This window comes from Symsagittifera roscoffensis, chromosome 5 (genome assembly GCF_963678635.1).
Source record: "Symsagittifera roscoffensis chromosome 5, txSymRosc1.1, whole genome shotgun sequence".
Classification (NCBI taxonomy): domain Eukaryota; kingdom Metazoa; phylum Xenacoelomorpha; order Acoela; family Convolutidae; genus Symsagittifera; species Symsagittifera roscoffensis.
In genome coordinates, this window is record NC_087066.1 from 63,914,481 (window position 1) to 63,926,520 (window position 12,040).

At 37.1% G+C, this 12,040-nt stretch overlaps 2 protein-coding genes across 2 annotated transcripts in view; one reads left to right on the forward strand and one right to left on the reverse strand.

The window, feature by feature from the left end:
* The window catches only part of LOC134845963 (neuronal acetylcholine receptor subunit alpha-10-like), a gene marked incomplete in the record, with an annotated part of 60,906 nt that extends 51,462 nt beyond the window's left edge, over positions 1–9,444 (reverse strand). Inside the window, 1 exon segment of the mRNA XM_063863107.1 lies at positions 9,035–9,444. Coding sequence (XP_063719177.1) covers positions 9,035–9,104 — 70 coding nt within the window.
* LOC134846828 (PAT complex subunit CCDC47-like) overlaps positions 1–12,040 on the forward strand; it is a 495,511-nt gene that overhangs the window by 11,878 nt on the left and 471,593 nt on the right. The window lies entirely within an intron of this gene.

The following is a 12,040-nucleotide window of genomic DNA, read 5'->3' on the forward strand; positions in this document are numbered from 1 at the left end:
CTAAAAAATCGTTTGTATCAGAATAATTAATTTTTTGTTTTAATATGATAACGAAACATGCCGTTAATATGATACTTATGAGTTTCACCCACTATAATTTCTTTAACTTCTTTAAGGTATGGAGTATATTTTAGTGTTTTTAAGCAATTTTAGGGAGTATACCTTGATAAAATTTGTCGGGCTGTACAGGAAGCTCATTTTGATATAATTTTGACAGTAATTGATCCGGTAGTTCTGGCGTAACTTTTGGAAAAAAAAATAAAATTTGAGATTTTAATCTGTGAAAATCACATCCCCCCATATTTAAAACTGAGAGTGATAGGTATTGCTCCTAGTAACAAAACAACTGCGGCAAAAAAAAAGCTTTTTTCAACCAATTTGGAACTATAATTGGAAAAAAATTGCGTGTTAATTGTCCCAAATTGGCCGAAATGGCAATAATTAAACCCCCATAACTTTACGAAAAATGATCACAGGTAAAATATCTTTTCCAATACGAGCTCAGGGGGTCAATCCTTTTTTAAATATATATATTGAAAAAATCCGCCAAAAAAGCCAGTTAAAAAGTCGAAACTTGTCTGAAGAAAAAAAAACCACCCCGATCACAAATATTTGGTTACTTTTGTTACAAAAGTCGGAACAAAAACTTAATTAATTCAGCTATCATTACGTTTTGTCGAACTGCCACTGCAATAGCAGTAATTGGATGATGTAACTATAACCTTCAGTGCTATTAATTATTATTATTAAGATGTGTCCAAGTTCATCAGATCAGAGACATTGACACGCAGCTGAGAGCTCAGAGTAACAACTGGAGGACTACTCTCAGTAGCTATAAAAACAAAACAAAAAACAATCAATTCAAGCCAAAGCTTATACATTCTTGAATTACAAAATAATTTTTCATAGGGATACCTCATAGGATATCACATGACGCAGCCAGCAGGATTCTCAGCTCCAGTATACCAGTATTTTGGGCGACAGCAAGTTTAGATCCACCGTGGCAATTTAAAATCTGGTTCGAACAATTTCTAATGGCAGTGACATAAAAAGAAAATGTAAACCGAGAAGTTATGCTGGAGGATCCGAAAAAGATTCTAGAAGAACCACCACCGAGACCAGAGACGCCACCAGAGGGAGAAAACGAAGCTGCGACGACAGGCAGAAATCTCAGAGATAAATTAGCAATAAATTAGATCGCGTGATGCTAGAGAATGAGGAGAGAAGAGCACGGGGCCCAATGGTTGGCCATAATGTTTCTTATTATAACGAGGTACAGAAGAAGCTTGAATCAAGATTATTTCTCTCGCTTGAAACAGAAGGAAAGCAAAGATTCTTGCAGAAAAAAACCGCATGCTGAAATTTCTAAAATTTCATTTAGGGAAATCACAGAGTTAGCTTGGGTTTCATTTTAAAAGGTTAAATGCGTAAAATACGAAAGATACAAATTGTTCACAAGAATGCAAGAGCCAGGGGAAACGTTGGAGGCATTTTACGCGGCGCTAACTGCGCAAGGAGCCAGGTCAGAATTGGAAGCACTTGAAAAAGAAATCGTTCGAGATTTATTCATATCAAAAATGAAAAACATGATGCTGCAAGATACACTCACATTCGAAACGTTAGAACCAGAGGAGGTACTATAGAAAGCCATAAAAATCGAACAAAGCAAATTGACTACAAATGCGTTTCAGAAGACGAATGCAGCAGCAAATGTAGCAGCGAGCACAAGCTACAATTCAGGGGTGAAAATAAAACAAGAACCAGTGATGGCTGTCAGGAATTCTTCCGGAAGTACAAGAAATCAACAATATAAAAGAGATAGTAACAAAAGACCAAACAATAACAGATTGAACAACTCCAGTGGAAGAGCAAAACCATGTAATCGATGCAGAAGGGCATTTGATCAGGGGCACTTGAAGAGTTGCACGGCATTAGGTAAAACTTGTAAAAACTGCGGGAAACCTAATCATTTCGCAAAGATGTGCAGGTCTCAACAAGTGAGTGAGCTTGCGGAAGATTCGGAAAGATCGGAGGAGGAAAGCGATCTTATAAGAAAAAGCTTCGGTTCATATACTGATTTCAAAGTAATGTCCATACAACCACATCGGCCGGAAGCCGAAAGAATCTCAAAATGTGTGGGGGATAGAATCAACGAAAACAACAAGCAACTCGTTGGGGGAAAAGTGAGAGTTCATAAATTGACCTATTTAGAGACCCAACATTAAACAAAGTAAAATCACTGAAGGCCATGGTGAGAATAGATAATCAAATCATTCAATTGACCGTAGATACTGGAAGTCCGGTAATTTTTCTGAATTGGGCGACGACAAAGGAAATAATCCATAAACCGAACAAAGCAAGATTCATCCCGTCCGAGAAACTAAACTTGGTTACACAGTTCGTAGATTATAATAAACAACCGATTTGAATGTTGGGGGCGTTGATGACAAACCTACGTTCGGCAGGATGGAAAGTAAAAAGAGCCACGTTTTTGATGACGAAAAGGAGAACCAGATGCATATTGGGGTTGGATCTACAAGGACAAGTTGGGATCGCAACCACCCAGAAACCAGCTCCAAAAGATCTATCAAGGTTTGACGTGCTCATGTGCGAGCAGTCGGAAGGTTGGAAAAACAAAATCTTTAATAAATTCAGTGATTTTTTTGTCAGACAGGGAATTTCGAAAAATCACATTGTAAGCTCAAATTGTACCCGTTGTGCCCGATTCAAGAAAAAAAGAGAAGAATCCCAATCCAAACACAAGATAAGGTGGAGAAAGAAAATGAAAAAGTGCTGACAGAGGGTCACATTACAAAGTTGGACAAGTGAACAAGCGATTGTTTCATGGCTCCAATTGTAATTACAGTAAAAAAAGATGATTCGATAAAATTGGCGCTTGATGCAAAGCCAATAAGCAGACAACTGTCCAAAAATAAATATCGAATGCCCAATGTAGACGAACTCTTTGATGGGGTAAGCCAAATAGTTGCAGAAAACAAAGAGGGCACACTATACTTTACAGTGTTTGATCTGAAGTATGCATATAGTCAGTTAAAATTGGCTGCAGACACGGCAAAACAGTGTAAGTTCAAAACCGTCGGTGGAAAGGCTACCGGGACTTATAGGTTCCTTACAGGATTTTATGGATTGGCAGATATACCAGCCGAATACCAAAAAGCCACGGACAAATCAAATAACCACGCAAAAAACACCTTTTGTTTTTTGGACGATATTCTCATTGTGTCAAAAGGCAATAAAACAGAACACGGAAAGTTAGTAAAGACAGTAATAAAAACTGAGATGACAAAAATCTAGCTTTGAAATTCTCTAAATGTGAATTTTTCGAAAACCAGGTCGACTGGTTAGGACACTATCTCTCAGAGTCGGGAGTTTGACCAAAACTTACAAATACAGAAGCGATACTAAACTTTACCCCACCGAAATCGCTAAAACAATTGAGACCAATTCTGGGTAGTATAAATCATCTTGCGAAATTCATCCTAAATGCAGCAAGTTTAACAGAGAAGTTACGTCCACTCCCGAAAGAGGAGAATCAAAAGAAAAAGTTAAAGAATATGAAACTACCTGAAAAAAAATTTGAGTGGGGGGATGAACACACAGTGGTTTTTAATCCACTAAAAAACGCAGTAGCTAACATTTCAAAAGTTCACTACTATGATGCTAATCGAGAAACAAGAGTAAAATGTGACGCAAGCCACAATGGCTTGGGAGCTACATTAGAACAACAAACAGATGAAGGGTTGTAGATACCAATGTCATTCGCCTCCAGGTACCTAAATAGTCAAGAAAAAAACACGCAACAAACGAACTGGAGTTATTTGCAGTTGTTTGGGCAGTTGATAGTTACAAGCATTATTTATTGGGTAAGGCATTTACCATCGCAACAGACCACAAAGCCTTAACTTCAGCCCTAGATGGGAACAAATCAAATAAAGCATATCAATCTCGGTTGACCCGATGGGTCGATAGATGTTTGCCCTATCAATTTATATTACTTCACATTCCAGGAAAGGACATGGGCATAGTCGATTATTTATCGCGTAATCCTTATAAAGATCCTTGGCACGAATCGGAATTAGACGAAAAATTTGTTGTAGCAACAATCAACTCCTTTCAAAAAGCGTTAGACTGCATGAACAGTAGGCTAGAAAACACTGGGCGGCTCAACCGGAACGAAAACCTTCTTGAATGTTCTAGAAGGAATGTGGCGAAAAAGTCATCGCTTTGTGGTTGCTATGGCAACCAAAACAGTCAAAAACGAATAAAGCTTGACCCGAACGAGCTAAATCAACTTTCGCGACCATCGAAACAGCTAAACAGCAGCTCACAAGAAAACAAATCACTTTTTTTCAATTTCAACCCAACAAATAGTCTTGCCAGAAAACTGCAAAAACAGTCAGAAAAAATTCAACGAATCAAAATCAGAAAAAAAAGAGACTTACGAAAAATGATGTCAGAAAAATTCAATCGCTTTTACGACTGGTGGGGTCCGACACACCACAAGAATGGAGAAACGACGAAATTGACGAAGCACAAGAAGTGTGTGCAATAGAACCACCAAAACGACAAGCACATAAGCCGAAAGAAGACAAAAAGCTTCAAAAGCAGCAAACGGAAGATACACTAGATAACCTCTCAAAATTGTTTGACGAAAGCCTTCTCGCAGAACTGACCTCAGAGGACACTTGGATGGATCGGCCGAGACGAGTCATTGAACGGGGAGACAAACACGGATTTGAGCTGATGGGACCCTATACTAATCCGCTGTGGTCACAGATGGCAGTACAAGACGACTGCATACTGGTGAACGACAGGCTGGCAGTACCATTGCATTTGAGACAAGCAGGGCTCAAGCTAATCCAGCGGGGTCATCCGGGTCATGAAGCCATGCTGGGAGTCTCACAATATCTGTGGTGGCCGCATATGCATAAGGACATAGTGAATCTAGCGGAAGAGTGTCGTAGTTGCACCAGATATGGTCAGAACGTTAAATATCTCATTCCGAAAAACGCATCAAAACCACTACTACTGCTTACGCAGCAGGGTCAAGAAGTCCAGTTAGATTATGCGGGACCGTTAGAAAACCACAGGGAAAAAATCTACCTTCTAGTTGCTATAGATCGTTTCTCGAAATTTCCATCGGTCAAAGTCACTAAATCAACAAGTAGAAAAGGTACGGTACAATTTTTGAGATTCTACATAGACCCACGTGGCATTCCGGAATCGAGACGATCAGACCAACTTTCGGGACTTAAAGAGAAAACACATAAAACATTTTGTGCTGAACACAGTATTGAACAAAAATTCTGTCCCGTGGGCAATCATCGGGGCTGCGTTTTAGTCGAACAAACTATAAAACGAAGATTGAGGGTAATGTTATTAGAAGAAAACAAACGACCGATCAAACTGTGCCTTAGTACCATTATGGTGGACTTACGGTGGAACAAGCAGAAAGCTATTCAAGTATCTCCATTCCAAGCATATTTTAGGAGACTGCCGAAAAATTAATTTAAGATCTTACGTGACAAGTTTATAACTAATTCTGACTATTCAGACGATCAGCACTTAGAACGATTGGCCCTGACAGCATCACAGCTCAAACGGACGATCGATCAATCCAGGGAGACTTTAAAGATAGTCAGAAAGGGGGACCTCAGCCGGGACACCAGCCCACCGTACGAGCACCAAGTGCACTCGGATCGAGACCGTCAGAGAGAAAAAGCCCTCAAAGAGCTATTAGAGGCAAACGCTCGTTGGAACGAAGAGCGCGGAGCCGCTGCGAAAACCACAATCTGAAAACGTTGACAAAACGGGACAATCTACCCGGAGCTAAGGAAAGAAATAATCTACTCTTGGGAAAAAGGATTCAACGAGGACAAAGAAGAAGAAGAAGGCACACAGTCGCCGAAAAAGACAATTTTGCGTAAAGACGATTTACGAAAGAGTGGTCAGGTGCTCACAAAACCGTTGAAGGGGAAATAGTAACGGAATCAAACTCAACAGTAAAAACGTCGGCAGGGTTGATCTATAGAAAATCGGATATCGCTCAGGCGAAGATTAGTCTACCACAGGACCAAAAACAAAGGAAAAGCCCATCGGCGGAACCACAAAAGAAGTTGCAACGAATCAACTCTCCAGAAACTCTAGAGGAAATCGACTCAGATGAAGAACTGCGACGGCCGGTGGAATTAGCTGACTTTGTAAATCCGATTGACCGATTTCAACAGAGCCAAACAGTCAAAACTTCAAAAGATATCGAATCAGGGTGGGGTCTAAATCTAGCCAATAAAAGAGCTAAACCAGCTACAGGGGGATCTAGTTCGATAGCCGGTCCGAAAACTCAGGAGGAAGTCGCATTAAAGAAAACAGAGAAAAAATCAAGAAACAAGAATCAAGTCGATCAGCCAGAAACATCGACAAAACAAACTGCTTCTGCAATTAGTACCCCGGACAAAGACGTATAATCAAGTTCCACGCCTAAGAACAAACAGAAAGCTAAATTGAAAAAAAAATCGATGTGACTACCAGACCGGAGGATATTCAGGACACCTTTCATAACAGGAATTTGGCACCGGCAGACTGGGAAAATCTGGCGGACCAACTTCTCAAGAGGGGAGTGCAAAAAGTCGGCGAACTTAGGGGACAAAGTCAGCCAGCCGCTGAACGGGAAAAAAAATTCGAACCTCCTTACGAAAAGTTCGAAACATTCTTTCAAGGTCTCGGAAAAACTAACAGGTGGAGCTCTACTAAAAGCAGCACTGCAGGAGTATCGAAGACGTCTAACAAAGCTCAAAGAAAAAGGGGACAGGCCAGTGGAATCAAAATTGGGCCTTCTAGAGAGACACCTTTTCAGAAGGAAGTTTGGCTATGCTACTCTAGACAAAGGAGTGGACTGGAACCCCAGCTGGAGAATTGATCTAATAGAAAATTGAAGAAATACAAAATTTTGCAATCCAAATCACAAACTTTTTAAAAGAACGGAGTGTTTAAAACTCTTGATATTATAAATTTTTTCCCTAAATCAGAAACAATTATTTTCACTCGAGGGGGTATGTCATGCTGCCACTGCAATAGCAGTAATTGGATGATGTCACTATAACCTTCAGTGCTAATAATGTTTATTATTGTTAAGTCGTGTCCAAGGTCATCAGATCAGAGACATTGACACGTAGCTGAGAGCTCAGAGTAACAACTGCTGGACTACTCTCAGTAGCTATAAAAACAAAAGAAAAAAAAACAATTATTTCAATCCAAAGTTATTACAATCTTGAATTACAAATTAGTTTTCCATAGCGTTACCTCATAGGATATCACACGTTTAATCGCAATCAATCGTTTAATTCAGCAGTCATTTCGTTTTTTTCTAACCCATTTCTGTCCATTTTTGCAAAATTTTAGTTAAAACTATCTTTTCTTAAATAAATTTAAAACTCAAAACTGTCTTGCATTGATCTTCTGGGCGTGGATTTCAGATTTGAGTTTTTAAAATATCACAGATCAACAATGTACATTGAACCAACTTTTCGAAACAGCTTGACCAATTTTGTCGGTTACATAACCGGCGTCAATAAAAAATTTCTATCGAACTAAAATATTGTCCCAGATTAAAAAATCATTCAAAAAAGCTAGAAAAGATGGCAATTACAATGTTTCCCATGCAACTAAGGGCTGCATTCTCATGAGCTATCATCAAGGTTGCCGCCAACTATATTGTAGATCGATAGTAACTTACCGTCATTAATGGGCAAGACTTATTATACTAAGCAAGATGTGCTTTGAGTTTGAGAAGGCAAGGTTCCGCCAAGGTTTCTTATTCGGAAGAGAATTGGTTTGTTTTCAAGTTTGTCAATCAAAAAGAGCTTTATCTCGCAATAATATTGCGTTTGAGCATAGAAAAAAAACCAAATATGAAAAACAGAAATTATAGCTTGGTAATTTGAGGTAGACTTCTATCTTAATTTTTTAAGGAAACTCTGAATAAAATCACGTGATGACATTCTAGGTCCAAATGTTTGATTTTTAGCGTGAAGTTTGTCAAGTCTCATGGTTTTCCAATAAGAAAATGCCCAACATTTGAGTTAGATTGGAGAACATACTTAGTCAAACTCCGCAAAATGTCAAACAAATTAATCATTATGTTATTGATGGTCTGGTAAGCGCACGCATATATCCTATAACCAGGGGCGGATTTTTTTTTGGGGGAGGGGGGGGGTGACACCTTCTCTTAGGGATTCGACCCCGTGAAAGCCCAAAGGATGCCCCCTTTGTACTATTTTGAGATATCCATATTTGGTGATGGAGTCTAAAAACTTTCTAAAGGCGCCTTCGACGCCAATATATAATTTTGCGAGGGGGAGCGCGCTCCGAAAAAGCGAGATTTTTTGGTGAAAATTTTCCAAATGTTCCTAAAAATGCTTTTTTGGCCTTTTTTAAAAAATTTTGGTTGCAGCGCAGAAATTTGACCAAAACAGAGTCTTTTCAATGCTTTTTTGGTCGACCTAAAAAAAGTCAGCCCCCCCTCGAGAAAATCCTATATCCGCATCTGCCTAAAACACTAATTTTTGTGATGCAATTTCAATCTTAGCAAACTTTAGCTGCAAAACATTGTCTCGTTTTATTCTAGTAAATTTTGATGTAATTAAATGGAATCGTTCTAGCAACAAATCAAATGTAAAAACAGATTAACAATTCAACAGTCTGCAGATTGTTTTTTAAGATTAAGAATCTGGCCAGTCGATTAATACCCACTAAAGCCATAAGTTTATCAGGAAAAACTGGAATTTAAAACCTTGTGTCAATAAAAAAGTCAAAATAAAAGATACTGTTTTTTTTCGAGTTTCCTTTTCCAGCAAATTAAATTAAGTACAATTAACTCAAGCGATTTCAATAACTATGTGATTTAATAGGTTTTGTTAAGTAATAGAAGCTGAAAAAGTGAAACTATATTGAGAATCAAACGAATGAAATTCGATTGAAAATCGATTAAAATATTTTTGATTGATATTCAACTCACCATAAACTGTTAACTTCGCCAGTGAAACTGCAACTAGCACCAAAGCTAAATTATGTATCGTTGTTGACATGATAAACTATCAAAAAAACAGTGAGTAAAAAGGCCTTTTTATAAAGCTTTTACGTCAAGTATTTTTGACAATTAATGCTTTTGTTTAATAATCGGTTTTGGTTACTTAAAAGATAAACAAATTGTCTAGTCTAGTCTAATGTTTGCGCAGTCTTCAAATGAAAAAAAAAAGATCCGACAAAAACATATAAATCAAAGTTGCGTTCGACTTTTGAAAATTTGCGACAGTCAAACGAACATTTGATGTCCTTGTGAACTAATTACTACAAAGCATAACAGAATTATAAATGCAAGTATTGCTGAAGATCCAAAAAAAATAAAATTGTGACATTTACACTTTTTCAAACTGTTAACTACTGAATAAAAGAACCCAGTTGAAGGTGCCTGAAACCGTCCAATCAAAATTCAGTGAGGTGAACTACTTATTTGTTCATTCAATTTATTCTATATATTTGGTGAAAATTCACAAGAGCATAAAGACTATAAATTGTTGAATTTTAATAAACTGTTTTTCGCTTAAATACTGGAAATTGCACCTGGCAGAAAAGTCACTTTTAAGTTTTAAGAGAAAGTTTTTAAGTCCGTGAAAATAAAAAGGGAAGAAAGACCTAAAGGAGTTTAAATTCTGCACATTTCATAACTTTATAGAATCGTTAGGATTTAAAACTTTTACTCTTGGGCTCAAACTGAGCCTGCGCGGTCTTAAAAACGAACCGCTTAAGCTTCGTTTTCATGAAAACCAGCTGCTTGATATAATTAAATTCCGAGAAAAACCTGTTTTAAATTCCTATGTGTCGATTTTAGTATCACTTGTTCATACAAACCAGAAAAATGGGCGGAGACAACTTTCATTGTAACTCCGCAAAATACAAAGCTGGCTTAAATCAAATTTGGCTTAATATATGGAAGTGATTTAGTCTAGAAAGCATTGCAAAAATTGCACTCGGATCAAATTAAAGTCGCAACTTTGTTTTGAACAAATGTACCACCAAGGTAGGAAGATTTCAGAGCACCTTTCTTGCACTTCAAACCCAATCAAAGTTTGATAATATTGCCCGCGAGTATCGACCCTGATAATTATAATCTCTTTCTATGAATTGTTTCGTCTGTAAATACGAGGAAAAATTTTTTGAAAGTGCTTATATCAAATTGTTTTTCAATGCGATGCCGTAAAATGTTCTCTTCCAGCTTTAGTCACTAAAGCTTCAGGAAAGTTAAGGAAACCAATTTTAAAAGCATACTGAAAATCGATATCCAGCTCGAAAAGTTTTCAACAGCAATTAACCTATCGGAAAGTTATAATGCTCAATTTGAACCTTGATTTTTTATTTCCCATACCTTAGGGTGCTTTTTTTCATCACACTCACCTCATCAACATCGCAAAAGCACTTTATATTTTTTCTTATCATCCAAATTATTTTTTGAACATGTAGGACAAGGGTGCTGCTATTGGCGTTGTGGCGCTCCGGTGGTGATTGTGCCAAGCAATCATGTGATTGTGCGTGTGCTGCATTTGCAAGGTGAGCTCTTGGAAAAAAGTCATAGCTTAAATGGGCGCTGGTTATATGCGCTTTTTTCAACCTGAACTATTGACCTCCGGGATGGTTGACTGAAATGAAAAACTAAGGAAAAATCTATCGGCTTGGAACTGTGAACCTCGAATTGCCTCATTTAAAAAACACTCAGTACAAATTTTGATTAAACTGCTTTGCATACGTTTTAAACTCATTTTAGACTTTAAAAAACTTAAGTATTCGTTTTCTCAACCCACAATAGTAAAATCAGCTTAAAAATGCGTGACAAAATTTAATTAATTGTCTTTTTTGTTCCAATTTTTTCTGAAATTTTTGAAAAGAATTTGCTCGGGTTTTTTTTCCAGACAAATTTTGACATATTAACTAAACCTTTTGAGCAAATAATATTTATACCATCTGAAAGTTTATGTTATCTACTGTTCTAAATAAAAAACAATCACCTGCGACCATTTGTAATCAAGTTTTGATCGGTTGCTTCTTGGACTAGTTTTGCAAAATAATTCAATAATTTTGAATTTTTTTGTCCTATTAAAGCGTAAGCGGCGAATTGGTTTTTTCCAAATTGAACTGACGCAATCAATTTGCTGTTATTTATACACTACCAGACGCAGCATATGTCGCTTTGAGATTTACATGGCGCTTGGAGTTTAAGATTTTTAAAAAAAGTCAAAGTGATACAAATAAAAAGAAATTTTTCCATTTTTCTACAATAAAAAAACAATTTGAAAAACCATAGTTTTTTCATCGATGATAATCGGCGGTCAGAATAATCAACGTTTTGCCCTGATACAAGCATTCTTCTTTATTATACCTCTAAGACAGCAATTTTTCATTACAGCATAGGGTTTACCCATTAGAGTCTATCGCTACTCGAAATGTGAGAGCAGGTATTTTGGCTTCCCCGTGTAATTCTTATTGTATTGGACTCATTGGTGTGTTTTGCTGCTCTTTTATTTTGTCTAGCACAAGTTAAAATTATTTCATTGAACTCCTATGATTTCTTTTGGGTCAAAATTTGAAGCCCTAAATTCTACAGCATGTTGATGTCTACATAAATTATGCATTTTTAGCAAAGCTCGAGCAATACGTTTTCGAAAAATATAGAATGAAAAAAAATCCTGAATCGTTTTCAATGTATTTGTTCTAAAGTTACAATATATTTAAATATAATATTTTGTTTTTCTAATGCAACAAATCAGATGCAAATATGATAAATGAGTTTGACAAGAAATCTCGAACAAGTGTAAGGGTTGAGTTTTAAATTGGAGCATGTTAAACGAGTATTTTGATCGATCACGTCAATTAGTTCAGAAAGTTTTGTATGTTGTGCTAAGAAAATTTCTGATTTGTTCAGATCATGTAGAAAATGGACAACTTTTTAAATTTGCTAGTGGATTTTTCA